The following is a 21747-nucleotide window of genomic DNA, read 5'->3' as shown; positions in this document are numbered from 1 at the left end:
ATAATTATATATATATTGTATATAGGTAATGATTATCTAAAAATAAACTATTTTAGTAAGTTTCTTTGCTGTTTTTCTTTTACTCTGTTAAATATACTTATAAGTATGGAAAAGTAAAAATTGATAGTGTGGACATCGTCTAACAAAACCTTGAATAATGTGAACATTAATTATGGTAGGCAACCGACATAGTAAAATGAAACAATGCCCAAGTCAGAGAAAAAGTCATAAAAAAAATGACTGATTTCTTTGCCAGAATTTGATATTTTATTAGTTTTTTGTACTTGATTCCTGTTAATGCATATGCATTGGTACTTTATATTTGTATACATTCTATTTCTTTAAACAGATGTTTATTAACATTCGCTAATGTATAATGTAAGCAACTGTTCTCCAATTCTTCATAAAAACATGCAAAGTTTCAGTCAAGTGGTGTATTTTAATGTACATTTATCAATAATTAACTTATTTGCATGGCATTCAATATTTGATATAACATCATGTGAGCATGGATAGTATTTTAATTGAACAAGTCAGTGGTTGTTGAGGTTTTAAACGCTAGTCTTATGTAGATATATATTTTTTTCTTAAGATTAAGCTGTTTTATTTTTCTAACTCCAAAATTGAAGTGCTCCCTAAATAAATAAATGCAACAAATGTTGAGTATCAAATTCCAAATGTTTCTGTAAACTTATATGTATAAAAGGAAGTTGTGTTAATCACACTATTAACACTGTTATAACTCAAGAACGGCTGAACCGCTTTGGCTGAAAATTGGTAGGGAGGTAGCTTACAGCCAGGAGACGGACATAGGATACTTTTTATCCCATCCCCATGGGGGAAGGAGTGGCGAAGAGGAGTTGCAATGTTTAAATGGAACATATATTATTTGTCGTCAGATTTAGGTGAAACATGGTCTTAATGGTCTCTCATTTAATTTCTGAAAGACTTATCTCGAAATTTTTAAAAATCAACCTCCAAATGGGGGGGGGAGGTAAAAAGGTTGTTGCAATTTTTGTTTAGAACATACTTTAATTGTGATTGAATTTACTTGAAACTTGGTATATATGCTGTTTGATATTATTAATTAAATAAAAAGAGGTTGCAACGTTTCCAGGAGGTATATTTTATTTGTACGAAATCTGAGATGGCGACATTACATAAAATTAAAACGTTGTAATAGTGAATTGGGAATTAAAAGGTTTTATGGAGAAACAATATTAATTTCTGCGAGTGGATAAGCAATAAAAAAATACATGAGGAATATTCAATAGCAAATTTAAATGCTTTTTAAATTACTTCAACAGGAAACGTTAAGTATAGTTCTATAAAAACTCACTGAAATTAATCAGTAATGATACTATTAAACAACAGATGACAGCTACGACTACAATTGGATCTGATCGTTTGACAAATTTTAACACTTGACAGTTTTTTGCACCTTTATAGATTGGATAGGTATAGTCTGGGATTCCTAAGAGTTTTGTGTTTCACCTGTTATGTAGTTTTTTAATTAAAATTCTAAAGGCATCATTTATAAAGAAAAAGTAAGGAGAGTCTTTTCCGCAAATATGATGGCAGATCAAAGCTTTTCTCGTAGTGAATTAATAGGACTTGTGCTGCGGTTAACATTAGTTTCTGCTGTTACTTTTATTAGTATAAAATGGATAATGAATCAAGTAGATCCAACAAATAAAAGTAAAAAGAAAGCGAAACAGCGAGCCCAAGAACAACTTAAAAGGTAATAAGTAAATTTTGAAAAGAATAAGCATATATCAATATGTTTGTGTAGGTTAGCTGAAGGAAGTAAGCAAGCACCACTTTCGGTGGATAAATTAACAGACTATGAACTTATGATAGCTGCCCATTTAGTTCATCCAGAAGATATTAAAGTCGGGTGGAATGATATTGCTGGATTAGAATCCTTAATTCAAGATTTGAGAGAAACTGTAATATTGCCAATCCAGAAGAAAGAATTGTTCTTAGACTCGCAACTAACTCAACCACCTAAAGGAGTATTGCTACATGGTCCTCCAGGTTGTGGAAAAACTTTGATAGCAAAAGCAACAGCCAAAGAAGCAGGAACACGATTCATAAATTTAGATGTGTCCATCTTAACTGACAAATGGTATGGGGAAAGTCAGAAACTGGCAGCAGCAGTGTTTACTCTAGCTGTTAAATTACAGCCATGCATAATTTTTATTGATGAAATTGACTCCCTATTACGTGCTCGTAATTCAACAGACCATGAAGCCACAGCAATGATGAAGGCACAGTTTATGTCTTTTTGGGATGGGCTTATCACTGATTCAAACTGTACAGTAATTGTTATGGGAGCTACCAATAGACCTCAAGATCTAGACCGAGCTATCTTAAGGAGAATGCCAGCAGCATTCCATGTACCAATGCCAACAATGGCACAAAGGCTTCAAATTCTTAGCTTAATTTTACAAAATGAACCTACCGCTGATGATGTTAATATCTCGGAAGTTGCAAAAGCTACTGATGGCTTTTCAGGTTCTGATTTAAGAGAACTTTGCCGCAATGCTTCAGTTTATAGGGTGCGTGATTATATACGACAAAATAATGATGATAGAAGAAGCACCACTGGAACTTATACAGATTCAGAAGATGAATTCCATGATGCTTTAAGGCCGATTACCATGGATGATTTAGTTTCTTCTATGAAGAAAATGAAGGAGTCAAAAGTGCATTGTGGGATATTACCTGTTCGTTTAGACCTAGATTAGCATTGGCCAATTTGTGTAGATCATATTAGAAATTATAATTCTTATTTAGAATATTANTGAAAAAAAAAATAATGAAAGGGTGTAAATTTTAAAATACACCCACTTATACTTACATACTTTTTAATGGTTCGTTTGTGGAAGTCGTAGTATGTATGCCAAATATATATATAAAGGAAAACTAACTAAATAAACTATTACCCTATAGGTATATTTATACTTACACTAAAATTGCTTACTCCACAAAAAAAATCAAACTCATTGTAAAAAAGCTATTAAAGGGATGATACAAGAAAGTAAAAATTCTTATATTAAAAATAGGCCTACTTCAAATTGTTTTTTTTTTTAAATTACGACATTTTTCTTGCGAGAGCTTAAAATTTTGTTTTTACCTTTAAAAAACATTTTTCCATCTCCAATAATATCGACAACAATACTAACATATTAAAATCCCACGTGAATCAGAACACTCTGTATTGTCTGTTTGGTCAAAATTTACAAAAGCCTGAAGTTAATACAAATATTTCTAATTCTAATAATGTTTGTTTTTAAGTACATGTGCATGTTACAGTAAAAACTTTTATTTTTTTGTAAGGGTAATTTTTCTTCACACCGCCAATAGAAAAACCATTGGGGGTGGAAGTCAAAATACACAATAACAATAATAGTAGTAGGAGTAGTAATTACCACACGAAAAATTTAACATTATATTTACAAACACTTAACGAATATAGATCTAATGCACTAATAAAATTAAATCTTTAAAAATAAATTATTGAACGAAATTTCATTTTAGTCGCAGTTGATGCTGCTTGAAATAATTTTTTTAAATACAAAGGTAAAAAAAATTAAATCAAAAAAAGATTGTGAAAACAAGAAATGTTTTAAGTGCCAAGAAGCTTCTAAACGTTTTTTTTTATTTACACAATGAATCTGTGGGATTACATTTATTATTCTTCTTTTTAGTTAAAATGAAGAACAGTAAATTTTTATTTTTAGATGTGCAGTTATTCTCACGATTAATCTGTTGCAATTGCAATATTTTAAAAGTGGAGAACTAACCATCTACTTACTTGTTTCTTTTACCAATGGTACTTAGCACCAATAGGCATTTGATTTGCACATATCCCTGGCGCCATTTTTAAGTTATGTTTTAAGGTGGTGTATGTGAATCTGACACTTGATGCATAAAGAAATATTTTTCACAATGCCTATTATTTAGTAAATTACATAAAAATCAAAATTTTGTTTTAATCACTTCAAACTTGACAGTTGCATAGGTGGTATACATCTACAGACAGATATTTTTATAATTTTTGGCCAACAAAAGTACCTACACGATTTAGAAAAAGCATTGCTGTCATCTTTTATCCACATCACGTTAATAACGTTATATTTTTTATCGTATGCAACAGTAATAAACCAATAACGTAACAGACCATTTTGGTATCACCTATCATAAAGAACTTCCCTCTTACAACAAAATGACTAGGGGGGTTAAAATTTAAATTCGCAAACTCCCAAATTGTTAAATTATTTCGTTTTCTTATATACAAGTAAAGAGAAAAGGTGACATAATTTTGTGTATATTTAGAAAAAGGTATACACACACAGGTTTTTACGTAACTCGTTCATTAGAAGAGGTACTAATGTACTACTAGAGATTTGAAAATGTGGAAAATAAACTAAAAGGTAACGCTCTTTTTAATTAAAATATTCGGAACCGTCAGTCACTTCCGGAGATCGATATCAACTAGATTATTTTAAATGGAATGCTATATTTTTTGACATTTTTAAATTCAGCGAATCTTTTCAGATCGACTTTGACTATAACTCTTTCTAAAAATAAGTAGTTTTGGAAATATTTTCATTTTTCTGAAAATTTTGAAAATTCCCGTGCTAAGTAATGGACTATCCAGCTAATTTTGAAACTAAATTGAGTAATCAACTATTTCGTACTTATCTCTATCTGGAATTGTGCTCTTAGTATCGAAAATGTATACAGGATGTTGAAAATGTAGCGTCCAACTTATAAAACTTCGAACATGCTTACGTTGTTTTTTTTTTTTCAAATGGAACATCCTGTATATTATCTCACCAGTGAACGTAGAATTGAATTATGCGTCGATTGATATAAAAATTTCCTATACCTATGGGTAATGGTTTTTGAGTTCATCATCCTCAAATCGTTAGTCCTACGATTGGTTGCACACGTATCTCTACTCTTTCCTGTCCTAAGTTAATTTTCGCATTTCCCTAAAACTAGAACATCCCACATCCTTAACTACTAATGAACAATAGTCTAATCCAGGTCTACCTTTACTTCTCTTAACTCCTATTTCTGACTCTAATATGTTTCTAACTAGCCCTTGATGTCTGAGAAGGTGTCCTACCAACCTATCTTACCTATTGCTTATTGACTTCCGTAGAATCTTCTATTCTCCTATTCTTTCTAATGCCTCTTCGTTTCTAACCTTCTCTATCCGCGGTATCCTCATCATTCGCCTATAACACCACATTTCGAACGCTTCTAACCTTTTCTTTTCTGTTTTTGTTATAAGACATATTTGAAAAGTCTGCAATTATTACATTTTTAAATCCATGTCGCAACGGTCCACAGAATGTTGCTCAATCATAAATCCCATCCATATTCCTGTATTACTTTACAAGCATTTAGAGAATGGAATGATACAAGAATTGAATTTTGTGAATTTATGTTAGTACGGTTTCAAAATGATCCAACTTTCTTATACAAAATTATATGAACGGACGAAACTAAATTGACGAGGGAGAGCGTTGTAAATCGGAGAAACTTACACTTTTCGGACTTACATAATCTTCATCATAAATTTTGAGAGTTATATGGGAATAATAAGATGCGTTGTGTCTACGTTTTTGAAAAATTTGCCATTAGCATTGTTAAGAGATTGCTGGTGTATGGGGGAGGTGCATACAATACTAACCAACATGTTCGAAGATCGTTGGATTGGGAGTAACGACCTTTGGAAATGGCCCCCTAGGTCATCCGACTTAACCCCCTCGACTTCTATTTATGGGGTCATATAAAAAGTATGATGTATGATAATGCCCAGTTGATATCCTTCTGGAACTAGAAACAAGGATAAGAAGAACATGCACGGAATTAGACCCAATTCAAGTGAAGAAGGACTACAACCGACGAAGTGCATCGAAGGATAATCGAGTGCTTAAAAAGGAACAACAAAAGGACACTTTGAACATTTATAGTTTATTGCTCTTGTTTAGTTGTGTGCTGTGTTATTGTCATTGTGTTTTTAATATTCATATGTTATAGGTTTTTATTCGCCTGAATTTTGCTTTGCTCATTGGAGACACATTTAAATACCCCTGGTTGAAAAGACGACTAATCCTCTTTACAATTTTCTGACACTCCCCATAAATGTAAAATAAATTTAAAATATCGTTCTATTCCTTCTACATTTAGAAATCTCAACGCTATTGGAACTAATATAAAACATCTGACAGGATTTAAAAACGTAATAATGTAGGCTTTATTCAAAAATTTCTTATGACTAATAACTGATGGGTACAGGGAATCCTTATATCAATCGACGCAGAATTTAATTCTACGTTCATGATGATATAATATACAGTTCCACTTGAATAAAACGATTTAGGCTTGTTCTATGAGTAGCGCCCTAATATTTTCAACATCCTATTTCCGATAGTAAGGACACAGTGCCAGATAGAGATAAGTACGAGATAGCTGATATGACGACAGCAGTTTCATAATTAGTGAACAATCCATTTTTTAGCTTGGGAATGCAATTTTCAAAATTTTTAGAAAAATCGAAATATCTTGAAAACTACTAATTTTTGTTGATCTCCAAAGGTTCACTGAATCTAAAAATGTCATAAAAAAATATAGCATTGCATTTAAAATAAGCTAGCTAAATATTTTAATTGGAAAGAGCGTCAGCTTTTAGGTTATGTGCTGCACTTTCAAATGTCTAGTGGTAAGTACTTTAAGTTTACAAACTTTTAATGAACGGGTGACATCAATGGTAAAAAACTCTGTATTTACTTTGAATTCTTTGAAGGACAGTGTTTCAAAGTGTCTCAAGACCTAACCTAGCCTACGTATGCTATGTGCCTCAAAACTGGGACATAGAGCAACCATAGGTTCCTGTGATAAAATACTTTTATTAAGCTGAACTACCAAATAAAATTCGTTTTGTTTGGTTACTTAAAAACGCTTCATGCGATTTTAATAAAATTAAACACGTAGGTATGCATATGAAGTACTAATTTATGATGTGTTTAAAATACAGCAACTGCGACATATACTTAACTCTACAGTTCAAAACTTTTCTGGAGTGAAGGGTCGTTTCAAGTAATCGCTCCTAAGAAGTCAAACTCCGCTTTTAATGCTCTTAAATGCTCCCGCAAGAGCAATTAGGAGAGGTATGCAAATCTACTGTCGTCCTTTTTCGTCGTAAGCCAATAGAGACAGGTATAATCTCAAACAATACCTGTCTCTCTTTCTCCATAACCATAATCTTGGTTTAGTTACGGAGGGGGCTTGATTATAGAGGAAGACAGACAGATATCGCTCGGTTCTATATCTGTTTCTATTGCATAAAATGTACAAGTGTACCTGAAAATTCCGAAAAATGGTCTTTTCAGTTAGTTGCTCCTAAGAAGCCAAAGTTCGGCCAAACTCCGCTCCTAGATGCTCCTGCAAAAGCAAATGTGACTGGGAAGTGAATCTACTGTATAGAATCTTGATACTCAACGTGTTCGGCATCATTGATTACAACTGAACACAAGACGGCCGACAGAGGGCAATTTTGGGCAACTACATTAGCGTCTACACTGAATTATTGGTTAGTAGGGCACAAAAATATATAAATGCCTTTACTTTTTTATCAGTTCTGTAGGTTTGCATCACCTACACATCAGCCGCCCCTGCATACATAGATGAATGCACTTTTTATTAGCTTTGCTTTGCGAAGTGGAGCATTTCCCTAGAACTAGAACAACCCATATCCTTAACTATTTGCGAACAGTAATCTAATCTTAGTCTACCTTTACCCCTCCTAACTTCCGTTTCTGCCTCTAACATGTCTCTGACAAGACCCTCATGCCTGAGAAGGTGTCCTACTAACCTATCTCGCCCATTTCTTATTGACTTCCATAGAGTTCTCTGTTCTATTACTCTTTCTAATACCTCTTGATTTCTAACCTTCTCTATCCACGGTATCCTCATCATTCGCCTGTAACACCACATTTCGAACGCTTCTAACCTTTTCTTTTCCGGCGCCCACTGTCCAGGTTTCGCACCCGTAGAGCGTCGTGCTCCAAACATACACCTTTAACAACCTTTTTCGAATTTCTAAATGAACCGTTCGCGAGCATAGAAATGACTTCTTTTTATTGAAGGCGATTCGATCCTGCGCTATCGTCTGCTTTATATCCCTACTACTCCTTTCGTCCTGATTTATCTGACTTCCTAGATACCTAAAATCGGCCACTTCTAATTTTTCTAATCTTTATATTCGCTCTTTCCCTACTTTTCCTTCCCTTGCATACCAGTATTTTTGTTTTGTTGTATTTGTAATTATATTTTTTAAATTTTAACTTGACCACTGAATAAAAATCAACACATATCTTTTTTACTTTAATGTTGCTGTCTAGAAAAACCGGCGATGATTTAGGTTTTTATTAAAGGGGAATTGGATAAAAAGAAACACACATAAAAAATTTTGTTTGTTTATTAGCTCCTAATAAGTATTCTATTCAGATCTAGATGTGAAAAAACATCGCCTAAAATGAAAACAACTGACGAAGTTTCACACTAACTAAAAAATTCACATATCACAAGCTATAGTACTATATAAAAATTTAACTTTACAGTATTAATGCAATATACATTTACGTTAAAGTCAATATATAAAAATAATATTCGTTCAGAAACTATTACTATAAGGTAAAACCTATCACATTTATATCTTAAAGATAAGTAGTAAAATTTGTTTTGGAGTAGGTCGATATTGTTAAAAAATAAGTCGTCGTTACAGTTGTACAGGATTTTTTATTTTATCAACAGTCTGGTTGAGGCTTGTCCTCGGTCAGTTAAAAATATTATAAAACAATCAATAAAAGAAACAAAACAAATTTTACTAAAACACATAACTACACGACAAATCAGTGTGTTTTTTTCAAACGTTCATTTTTTATATACTTATATATATTTGTATAAATATATATAATTTATTTTGAAAAACAGGAGTGCTTGCATATTACATACGGTGCCCTGTTCAGGCGAGATCAGCTGAAAGTATTGTTCGCATATTGAGGAGACAGAAAACTATAAAATAATACATAAATTTTACCTAATTTATTAACAGAACTAAAAGTTAAAAATACTAGTTCGTATTAAGTATTCAGTAATGCGTAAAAAATTAATATAGAGGTTACAAAATTGATTTTTTCACAAAATGCATTCAGGGACACATTATGAGTAAAATTTTAAGATAATTTTAAAATGCTACTTACAACTGATCCAATTTAATTTTATTAACCTCCTGGTTTCTTTTTCTCTATTTCTTCTAATTAACCTGATAATAATTTCTTAGTGAATTGATTTATTTCTGTGTGGAATAATGAACTTGAAAAAAAAAATAATGAAAGGGTGTAAATTTTAAAATACACCCACTTATACTTACATACTTTTTAATGGTTCGTTTGTGGAAGTCGTAGTATGTATGCCAAATATATATATAAAGGAAAACTAACTAAATAAACTATTACCCTATAGGTATATTTATACTTACACTAAAATTGCTTACTCCACAAAAAAAATCAAACTCATTGTAAAAAAGCTATTAAAGGGATGATACAAGAAAGTAAAAATTCTTATATTAAAAATAGGCCTACTTCAAATTGTTTTTTTTTTTAAATTACGACATTTTTCTTGCGAGAGCTTAAAATTTTGTTTTTACCTTTAAAAAACATTTTTCCATCTCCAATAATATCGACAACAATACTAACATATTAAAATCCCACGTGAATCAGAACACTCTGTATTGTCTGTTTGGTCAAAATTTACAAAAGCCTGAAGTTAATACAAATATTTCTAATTCTAATAATGTTTGTTTTTAAGTACATGTGCATGTTACAGTAAAAACTTTTATTTTTTTGTAAGGGTAATTTTTCTTCACACCGCCAATAGAAAAACCATTGGGGGTGGAAGTCAAAATACACAATAACAATAATAGTAGTAGGAGTAGTAATTACCACACGAAAAATTTAACATTATATTTACAAACACTTAACGAATATAGATCTAATGCACTAATAAAATTAAATCTTTAAAAATAAATTATTGAACGAAATTATTCAACAGCCTTGTTAAGAAAATAAGAAAAATTAGGGAAAATTTGTTTTTATTCTTTTAAGCCTTAACAAATGATGTAGCTGTTCTTCTTTATCGACTTATACTTTCAAATAATAGGCGATAATTTCTGCGCGCCATAATAAAGTAAACAAATTCCCCCTAATTAACACATTACATACAATAATATTTATAAATCAATAAGTTGTAGTGCAAAAATTCTAAGTTAATGTCAAAATATTTTGCAACATCGCATCGCTGGCATAATATACTTGTGTTAAGGTAACCAAAATGCAATTGGCAAGATATAAATATAAACCTTGAGATCAGTAATTTGAACAATTTGTACTTCAAAATTAAATAATATAAATTTAAATTAAGACAATTTATGCTATCTTTTTTTGAACCTATTACTCTTTTTTTGTTTGCTTCCAGAAAATAATCTTCACTGGGCGAGTGTTTAAGAAATCGTTACTTTTTTATTTTAAATTCAAATAATTCAATATATATGCACACAGATAGGGTCGTTCTTGAAGAAAAAGCGGGTTGATATATAAAATAAAGCGATTAAAAAATTAAGGGTCCAGTGTTAATATATTATTATTGTTCTGCATATATGTATGTGTATCAAAATTGCAAGTATTTATTTGAGAAATACTTAAGGAGGTACATTACTGTCAAATTTCTCAAATGAAAAATAAATTGTTTAAATTCGAGAGACACCCTAAATAGTAAGAGTTTAGTATTTTTCTATTTTTTTATGGAAGACATCATTTTCGAATTAAAAATAAAGTTTAAAATAAGCAAAGTGACATGTTTTGGGCCATTTTGCCTTATTTGTATACCAAGACTTGGCTTAACAATAAATTAAAAAAAAAAAAAGAAAACCCCAAGCGTTCTATTAACGATTAATGGAATATAGAGGCGATGAACGAATTAAAACAAATAAAAAATAAAAAACAGTAAAAATGAACGCACGACAATATAATATAAGTATATACAAATCACGTGATGACAATACATGCACTCCGTTTGTACCATTCGAACTTGGCCCACTCATAAGTAGGTTGATTCACCTGGAATTGTTAATTAGAAATCGTTACAAGTGAGCCAATAAAACTTAATAGAAACTGAAGCAACATCAAATAAACCTTATGAAATGCCACATGGAGTCGCACAATATTCAAATAAAATAACACTAATATAGAAAAAAGTATGCAAGACAAATTTAATTATCTAAAATAAAATGAAAAAACTAGTCAGCTGAAGTTGTACGTTTTGTATTTTTCAGATTAATTATCATAATTGAATTTACTCATACTTAAAATATTATCCAAACATTTGCACTCTTTTTTTTTAAGGTGTGATAGGTTGCCCTTTGTAGGTCCTTGCCGAATATGCAATTGCCTCAGCTTTAACAAATTATTAATTGTTTAAGTATTTTNAAGATTTAATCAAATTTTATTTGAGACGTAAATAAAATTAATGTTTTAGAAAACGTACGGTTAGTACCATCAACAGAAGAAGCACAAAAAAAGTATAAAACATTACTTGATCGGGAGTGTTTATACACCCAGCATACTATCACCAGTAATAAAAAAAATTGAGGTCAATTCGACATGGACTGATTTACTGCTTCTATGTAGAATCGACAGTTTTATAACAACCATTCATATAATAAGCGAAAAGTAATTTTGATGTTAACTGAATAAAAAATTAACGTTTGCATGTTTTAATGTTTTTTTCGATATTTATTCTACACCTATGCAAATAAATGTAAATTGAGATATCCCATCTAAATATCGAAGGCTTATTAAAATTATTTTTTAGTGAACATATTTTTGTTATGATGAGTGACCATTATTGATTTTTAAACTTTATAAAAGTTAATTTATGTTAATTTTGCAAAAGGTATCTAATTTTTTAACTATCTTTCTGCTTTTTATTTCTTATTGTGAATTTAATGGAACTAGAACACTGTTAAGTACCAACGTTAAAAATTAAAAGACTACTATTAGTTCTGCCCGAATTCATTTCAAAAATTTTTGCCCAAACTGCTACAGTTATATCTTCTTGTTTTATTAAGAATCACCCAATGAGGGAATTAGGAAAATTAAATATTTTACACGCTAAGCAATGTGTGTAACTGTCGATCAATATTTATGAATTAATTTGGGTATATTATCATTTGCGAAAATAAAAAAAATCATTGAAGGATATTTATTCCTTCATGTAATAAAAAACATTGCAAAAATCACTGTTATTCTAATTATTTTATGATATTGTACTACACATCGTAGACAACGTAACTCAATTATGTCAAAAGTTTTAATTATCTTAAATATTTAAAATATTTCATTTCCGTTTTCATTGTTTATTTATACAAGTAACAATATTGTTTAAAATTAATTATTTAAATATATGTACGACTCCATTTAGACTCCTTCCTCACTAAGAAACCCAATTCTACTATTCTAAATTCTATTAGGACATAACAACAAAACTTGAAGAAAAGTAAACTAAGTTGGGTTGTTATAATAAATAATTAACCATCCCATAGTAAATTCGTTCGTGCAAAATGATCTGAATGTTTCTATAACGCATCTATATGTGATAATTACATAGATGGTGACCTCACACAACTAAAAAATTAACCGTGATTAATATATATGATGACTATGAAACCGAGTTCACGATTACTTTTTCAGTTTTGCAATTACACCCACACAAAAACCAGCAAAATGGAATTAAAAAGGATGAAAATGGCATGAATACAAGGAAAGCATAAGTTAAGACTGTGTAGATAAATAGCTCTAGTTCGATGTCAGACATGTTAACATTTAGAACAATGTCCAAAATTTCAAATTGCAAAATACTCAAAATTTCAAATTGCAAAATACTATTATTTTGATTTTTAATTAATTAATTTTGTTATTAAATTAGCTCACTTTTATTTAGTTTTGATTACGGATCTACTATATTTAGTCGTTCTTTATTAAATTGATGAGCATTTCTATAAAAAAGAAGGATACGTTTGAAATGAAAGCCATCTTAATTTTCTTTTCTAGTTTTAGTCATGCTGTGATAAATAACAAAATGAAAATATATTAACATTTTTAAAAACTGATAATTTTTGTCAACGAGATAAGGAAATTAAAACAAGAAATATAATATTGCCTCAAAACGTTATATTGTTGAGAGAATCTAACCTCAAATTCTAAAAAATGATATTGACCTTTTTATGAGCATTTCTACGAGAGTTAAATGACAAAATAACAAAGTGGGTGACCACTCTACTAATATTTTACCGTCGAATTACAATCTGGCCTCAAGATTGTCCCCAGAGCTGGATGTATATGTGGGCTTTTCGGGAAGTCCAGAGCCCCGGGGGTATGAAGGGCTCGCAGCAGTGGATAATATTGTGAATTTAGAAAATAAAAAAATAATCTAATGTTTTATAATTTATATAACAGAACTACAAACAATTGCCCCAATTGTTTTCCTATCATTACAGAAAATAGTTTTTTGACAAAATGGTAATTAGTTTGATTAATTAGGTAAGCCTCCAAGTAGGGTTAGCCCAGGGACCCCTTATTCCTGATTGTCCTAGTATATCAAAATTTTAAAATGTCCTAGCTTTAAGATCTGAAATACATCAATTTGACTTGTTCAGTTTTTAGGTTAGGATATTTCAAAATTTCAATATGCTAGAGCATTTCTGGGTCCGAATTTAAGTTTACCGTCGAAGTATACATCAAAAATGATTACTTCCATTTCTTTTTAATTTTTTATTCAACTCTTTAGTAATGGTTCGAAAAAAAAAGTCAAAAAATTTGTCAAAACGTAGACCTGTTGGGCAATTCTAAGGCCAAATTCTAATTAATTTCTAATTTTCCCTTATTTGTTATGTTCGTTTCCTTCTCGTAGTAATGATATCCAAAAGGGTAAAAATTGAATTTTTGAAGTTAGGATATTTTAAAATCTTGACGTATTGTGGCAATTATAAGATTAAATTTGTACCAGATTAATAGTGGCGTATTAATTAATCTGCATATTTTACTTATCACGTATTCTTGAAGATTTAATCAAATTTTATTTGAGACGTAAATAAAATTAATGTTTTAGAAAACGTACGGTTAGTACCATCAACAGAAGAAGCACAAAAAAAGTAGAAAACATTACTTGATCGGGAGTGTTTATACACCCAGCATACTATCACCAGTAATAAAAAAAATTGAGGTCAATTCGACATGGACTGATTTACTGCTTCTATGTAGAATCGACAGTTTTATAACAACCATTCATATAATAAGCGAAAAGTAATTTTGATGTTAACTGAATAAAAAATTAACGTTTGCATGTTTTAATGTTTTTTTCGATATTTATTCTACACCTATGCAAATAAATGTAAATTGAGATATCCCATCTAAATATCGAAGGCTTATTAAAATTATTTTTTAGTGAACATATTTTTGTTATGATGAGTGACCATTATTGATTTTTAAACATATTATTACGAACAAAATTATATAAAATTGATGATGATTAGTTGAATTTAGAACAATTAAGACATTAAAAAAAATCCGAATAAATTATGAGATTGAATAACAAGCACATGTGCCAAGAGCAATTCGTTTTATATATTATTATCAAAGAAATATTTTCCACATCCAATAAAAAAATCTACTACCCAATTTTGTACTCTATATTTTAGAAAAGTGCATGGATGAAAAATTTATGTACAAAAGTTACATCATATAATACATGGCACCAACTAGTCTAGCGTAACACTTAAATGACATACATAGCGTTTATAAAATTAATAATTATTCAGAAAAAGATAATAAATAAAAATAGACGCATATACCTAATATTATTCGTGTTTTTAATGAACTTTTTAGATTTTACAAATCAATTAACGTTAATTTTTAGAAATCAACCAATCTTAATTGGATCGAGAAAGTGTTTTATAGAATTTTTTAATAAAATGTAGTTATCGTTAAATATGGACTTGTATATTTGTCTCAGTAACTTTTGAATATTTTAAAACCATGTTTTTTAGCAAAATGTATGTAGTTAATGCATGTACAGTAAAAAATTACTTTGGTAATCAGAATATAAAACGTAAAAATATGAAATAGAGTGATAGTAGTTTTGGACATTTACCAGTTTTACATTTCGCCAAACCTAGTGTTACACCAAAGAATACTGACAAACGCTAAAACTGCGATTTTTTTGAGTACACCAAAATTATTATTACACATTCCTACGTCTAGTATGTTCTGTCCAGCTTTTATATATCAGTTTCTATTAGAAAATACGAATATCTACAATTGTATACAAAAGAATTGCTGTGAACTAAAAATTTCAGCAGAAGTCGGTTATAACGTCACCCTACAACTCTGTGATATTTTGACGTAATCACCGAATGCCGTTTTTCGTCACAATCTAAGAAGCATATTTCGCAATAATTATGCATCAAATGGTAAGCAGAATTAACGATGAGATATAAATACTCGGGTCTCTGTAATAAATGCCAACAAAGGACAGGTATCTTTTCTAACATTACATTAGAGCTGTTGTTATAACCGACGCCGTTACAACCAAGTTCCATTGTAATTCTTTGAATAACGATTAATGCATTCGGGAAACACAACTAAAGTAGGCATTCCAGTTTACTATTTCGTAAGTAGTTGATAGTTCTACGATACTTCCGTTGAATAATTACCTTTTTAAACACTTAATCAAGATTTACAAGTACTCAGAAAAATTTATATTAATTTAGACAACACAGTAATAACAATAATCATTATTATTATTTTAGTTATTATATTATGTATTACACACATTTTGTTTATAAAAACAGAACTTCGAAATGAAATCGAATGTTTTCTTTATTTCAGAAGACTCCAACCCTAATTAAGCTATTGAAAAGTATATAAGATACTCATGGAGCTATCAATGACTACAGTAAATCGGAATGACTAAAGCGAAGGCAGCGGCGCTAAATTTCTTTTTTTTAATCGACTTTTTAATTAAGTTTGTCCCAGCTGTATCGTTTAATTTTAATATGCAAGTTATTAATTGACAAAAAATGATTTTGAAGAAAATAGGTTTTTAATTATTAAAATGTTTTTTAATTTATTTTGATTTGTTTCACCGAAGCTAAAAACTCCTTTTTTTTTATTAAATTACATTAGTGTCCGACCGAAAGTTCGGTTTCGGTTTCGGCAAAAAAACGAGTTTCGGTTTCGGCGGCAAACCTGCCGAAACTACAACCGAAACCGAAACTGCGTTCGGGAGTTCTCGCGCTCTGCTCGGTCATGTTCGGCGCGTTAAATTCCATCCAAGCGAAGTATATTAGTAGACATAGACATAAAAAAGCATGAATAATCTTCAAAAGAAAAATGAGTCTAGTCTACTATACTTACTCAAATAAACATCTCACCTATTTTAAGTATTTTTAAGGCGCAATTAAAGTTTTTCCTTAAATGAGGGGTTATTATGTTGATTTTGATTTGATTATCAATAAGTGAAAATGTCAAAGACTGCAGAGCTATGTGATTTAAAGATAAAAAAATAAAACTGACTGATTATAATAACGTTTTCTTTATTTTTCTCTCGAAACTTCATCCTTATAAGGAAGTTTCGGTTTCGGTTTCGGTCGTAAAAACCAGTTTCGGTCGGACACTAAATTACATATATAATTAGAGAGAAAATATTGCAATCCGTATTTATTTTTAATTCAGAACAATCTAAATTAACCATAACCTAACTTTTCAAAAGGTGCGTAATTTCCTTTAGGTTATATACCCCTTCAATGTTATGGCTATGGCTATTTTAGGTTGCCATCATTTTATTTAATTATGTAACCGAATTTTTTAAACAAATAAGGCAAATTAAAAAGTATTAATACCATTTTTTGTTATAATGCTTCAGCAAGTAATAACTAATTAATGCTAAAAGATACAACTGATACATCGCATATTCATTAAAAAGTAAAAAATAATAAAAACCTTGCAGCGCCACCTTCGCCTTGGTTATACGGGAATGTCTAGTTTAACTGCGCTTTAATGTAATACTTGATGCATTAAACATATAAACCACATAATTTATAGTTCACAGTGATTCTTTTTTGTATGCAAGTGGGCACATTCATATTTTTCAGTGGAATAAAATATATTCCAATTCAAGAGAATTTTGACTGGCAAGGCAGCTGGACAAAAAAAACTGGAAACAATTATGGTGGAAATACGTAGACTATGTTAAAAATTTAGGAATCCCAAAAATAGCAGTTCTGGCATTCAATGTGGCACACAGTAGTTTTTGGTTCTATTAACACTATCTTTGGTGAGATTACTTTAATTTTGCTTTATGTTGATTTCTTTTCCTCTTTTAAAAGGTTACGTAAATATTTCCGGTGAAAAAGGCAGCACAGAAGAGAATAGAAAAGAATTTAATGAAATATTTCGAAAATATAGAAAAAGAATGTTTCGTATTTATAGTAGTATTGTGACAGTAGCAAAAGAGAGTTGGTGTTCATGCTGTGAGCAGCTCTTGCTGTTGTTGATCGGCAGAAGTATGAGCCAGTTGAGAAGCCAGATCACATTCCGAGAGAAGCCTATATCCTATACCTCTTGGATCTACATCCTCACCCTCTAAAACTACGACAAGATAGCCCAATGTTAGTCTTTTATGCATCTTTCACCACCACGAAATATTTCAGGGCAGTCACGTGACTCATAGATTAAAGAGTTATGTTATGTACCTCATAATCATATTCTGTATAGATGGGGACATCAAAAAGTTGTTTATCACCTTCCCATTATTTCTAGAATTAAACAGAATCGTGTAGACGTTCATAGATTCTGCAATAATCTATCAGGTTTTAAAAACTCACAAAGTTAATTTTAATGACCATTCGAAACTGATATGCTGATTAAATTTATTATGTAACTCAAAAACTGGTTCCATTTATTAATGCGTAAAAAATATATTAATTCAAATTTAAAGGAAAAAAAAAACATTAGCAATGTTAATAGTTTTTGAAAAAAAAAACTAAAGAACGTAATTATTTTCTTTTGTTGTGAATAAATACATCGATTAAAATAATTCGAAGTGGTCTGTATTCTGTCGAAACTGCTAGACGCGGATCTCATCGCAGGCAGCTCCGACAGAACACAGACCAACTTTTACCTGCTGTCTTAACAGCGCGTTTTAGAAAATACCACAAATGGCGCGGTAAACGCCATCTGTAGTACGATGCTACATTACAGACCAATTTTTACCTGCTGTCTTAACAGCGCGTTTTAGAAAATACCACAAATGGCGCGGTAAACGCCATCTGTAGTACGATGCTACATTTTAAGATTACGTATGCTCCAACAAGGTCCATTTAAATATATGGATATCTACTTGCTGAAACGAATCTCGGCGTAGCTAACCTCATCGTGATAGACACGTTACCATAATAGAATAAACTAATTCGAAGTGGTCTGTATTCTGTCAAAACTGATGTGGTGTGATAAGTAGAAAGTTAATTGATTAAATTTTAGATTTATCTATTTATTTTTCATTTTCATTCCCGGATAAGCAATTAGTTTTCCTCAATAAAAAAGATTAGTAGGTACATTTTGAAAACAATTTCACATTATGTCAAGAAATATGTAATCAGGTGGTAGATGAGTGAGAACAGCCTCATTCATAATTTTCCTTTTTTCCTGAGTACCAGTGACAGCCCTTGTGTGATGTAATTCTCATAGTGCGGTACGTTTTTAGTACAGTAATGAAAGAAAGCAACGAATGATTAATGAAAGCTGAAGACACAAACAGGTATTATGCAATACTTTTTTATTGCAAATAGCATGATATTCGACAAATAAGGCCAACAGTTTACATTGCTAAAGAAGAAAATAGGTCTAGTAGAAAGAAAAACGTTACAAATCTAAAAATCTACTAGTACCATCATTCAGCTTTTTTGCGATCTATATAAATAATCACAATTAAATGTCTACATGATTAAATAATGGGCACAGACATTTTTTCTGCAGAAAATTGCAAACAAATAAAACAACAATAGTGTCAAAAGTTGTTTCACAGATAGAAAATCTGAATTGTGTGACTAGACAAAAGCAATGATAAAAAAAAGATTAGATACGAACTTAAAAACATTTTGAAAAATAATAAAAAATTAAAAAATCAGTATGTTTTTGGGATTTTATGAATTTTTACAATTTTTTTAGGACAATATAATGACTGTCTGTTTTATGTAATAATTTTTGTTATTTTTTTGGATTTTTGATACCTCAACCTTCGAAAACAAAAAAGGTTCATTGTAGAAAAAAATACAAAATAAATAACAAAAATTTCATGCCTGACGAAACCAAGAAAGAATGCTTTCTTTAGGTTCGCTTTACCAAGAAATATTTAAATTTGTACCTACCTATCTCAGGGAAAATACGAAGGTTGCAGATAAAAGATATATTTATTAAAATATGTCTTTAAATAACAGCATTTTGCTAAATGAGAAAGAAAGAAAGACAGAGAGAAAAAAGAGAAAGAGAGAGCGCAAAGACTGACAGAAAAAAGAAAACTTAGAAGAAAAATCTCATCCACCTTCGTACGGTTCCCAGAGAAAATGACATCACCATAAGTTGAATACAAAATTATATTTGTGTAATAGGTACAATAGGTAGATACTAGACCTACAAAACATACAACAAGGCAGCAACGTCGCGCGAGAAGTTCAAAAGTCCGGCTCTTTTTCTACGTTAGTGCACAACAGGGGACACTTACCACTATCCCAGTCATCTTCGTCGTTGTACTCATCCTCCGAAGTGTCTGCTTCGGAACTTTCGCTCGGGGTATCCTGCCGCGTTTCCTGGTGGAAAGTAGGGGTCACTAGCCAGCTAGGGGGCCCTGGATTTTTCGTCGGCACTTTGTGCATTAGAACCGTTACCTAGTGACAAAGAAATATCACATTAGAAACATATCGGTTCATCACAATCGCATAAACATAATAGTGACGGTTTTGAACGACTAAGAAAACTGTTTTTTATAAAATGCGAATGGTGTTTAATATAAAGTTTATGCTTGCACCATTGGAGGCTGTTGAAGAGAGTTAATGCTATTTTCCAAGAGGAAGAAAATATTTATTTGTTTTCTTTAAACATCGTAACTAACATCAGGCACTTTCGTAATCGGCGACTATTCGGCAAAGCTCGCCGACTATCCGGCTTCTTACTTTGTATATGTATTTATCAATACACTGTATATATGAGGAATTACACAAACTAAAAACTTTGATTGTTAATTAACATTATTATTTTAGAATTAGTCTTACACAAATCATCTTATCTTCATCAATAAACATTGACAAATATATTCTTCTTATTTAAATAAAAGGGTAGGAATTTGTGATATTAACAGACTTAGATTTGAGACTGGAAGGAATAGTTTGTGGTCGAGCATTTGATCATAGAACCTAACTGAGGTATTAAGGTTGAATGCCTGTATTTGATATTGTTGTTTATACTTGTAGTATTTGCTGTTTTTCCCTGTCCACCACGAGAATCATTTGGCACTGCTTACACTTGGCTCCAACTGGTAAAAATATTCATATGCGAGACTGTCTTTTTGACATGATTAAATTGTAATTGAGCTCTTCCATTTTAATGAACAAGATTAATTTTTTTCACAAAAATACTATTGTGATCCGTGCAAAAGCAAAAGTTAAGAAACATGCGAAGCAAGCAAAACTTGCGCTCAAATAAGCTGTAAACGAAGCATAACAGAAATTGTTGAATATCCCCGAAACCGTGATCGGCTTGGCCGACTAATCGGCCGACTAGAAGGCGTCCTTAAAACCGACTATTAGGCTAGTCAGCCAAAGTCATAGTCGGCACATCCCTGATCGTAACATACTGACGGGATAAATCTATTTCCATAATGGTACTACATATATGTAGAAGGATAGACGAGAAACATAGAGAAGCGGGAGAAACAAATGATAGAGACGTAGAGACAGAATGGAATTGTATTAAAACTTGTATGGATTCCATAGATGATATATTACAGATATTAAATAAAGCGTGATTATGAAACTGGAAAGCAAAAAGCTTTTGGGATTAATAGGAATACGGAAATATACCTAAGTGCAGGGTAGATGAAGGTCGAAAAAGGTACATACAAGGCGCGAAAAATGACAAGGAGAAGTTACTCGAAATTCAAGGCAGCCATTGATTTAAGAGTGCAACTGGTTTAGTTTATTTTAATCAAATTTATTGATGGTGTAAGACGTTTCGATAATATAAAGGATGGAGGACGATGGACACCAAATTCGTGTATTGTTAAGACAATATTGGACCAAAAGATTAAAAATCAAAAATTTATGGGGAAAATATGGTCAGTCAATGAGAGACAAAGCTTTGGTTTAATTAATTTATTACTATTTGCTAAATGTAAAATATGTATTTTCAAAATACTTTTTTCAAATAATTTTTTTTTAGTACCTATTTACTACATTCACTTAAGTATAAAATATTTTTTAAGAATACCTTGCAGGAATTTTCTAATTTTTTAAATATTGGAGTTTTTCTAGACTAATAGTGGTGTTTGCACTATATC

General features: G+C 30.8%; 2 protein-coding genes across 5 annotated transcripts in view; one reads left to right on the top strand and one right to left on the bottom strand.

Moving 5' to 3' along the window:
• The first annotated feature begins 1406 nt into the window (after positions 1-1406).
• Positions 1407-2806, top strand: LOC108733624 (ATPase family AAA domain-containing protein 1-B). The gene is made up of 2 exons (XM_018464865.2): positions 1407-1741; positions 1793-2806. The coding sequence occupies exons 1-2, from the start codon at positions 1572-1574 to the stop codon at positions 2748-2750; spliced, it is 1128 nt and encodes a 375-aa protein (XP_018320367.1). The 5' UTR covers positions 1407-1571; the 3' UTR covers positions 2751-2806.
• Positions 2807-8484: 5678 nt separating this feature from the next.
• The window catches only part of LOC108733636 (phosphatidylinositol 3,4,5-trisphosphate 3-phosphatase and dual-specificity protein phosphatase PTEN), a 121582-nt gene continuing 108319 nt past the window's right edge, over positions 8485-21747 (bottom strand). For 3 of the 4 annotated variants that reach the window (XM_018464881.2, XM_018464883.1, XM_018464884.1), the window contains 2 exons: positions 19918-20080; positions 16744-17786 (listed from right to left, as the gene is read on the bottom strand). In XM_018464881.2, coding sequence (XP_018320383.1) covers positions 17662-17786; positions 19918-20080 — 288 coding nt within the window. In that variant the 3' untranslated portion in view covers positions 16744-17661. Of the gene's footprint in view, positions 11199-16743; positions 17787-19917; positions 20081-21747 lie in introns of those variants that run through there. The other variant, XM_018464882.2, reaches the window with a different exon arrangement.

The sequence above is a fragment of the Agrilus planipennis genome, unplaced genomic scaffold (genome assembly GCF_000699045.2).
Source record: "Agrilus planipennis isolate EAB-ADULT unplaced genomic scaffold, Apla_2.0 scaffold67, whole genome shotgun sequence".
In the NCBI taxonomy this organism is placed as follows: domain Eukaryota; kingdom Metazoa; phylum Arthropoda; class Insecta; order Coleoptera; family Buprestidae; genus Agrilus; species Agrilus planipennis.
This window is presented reverse-complemented; position numbering and strand designations above follow the sequence as displayed.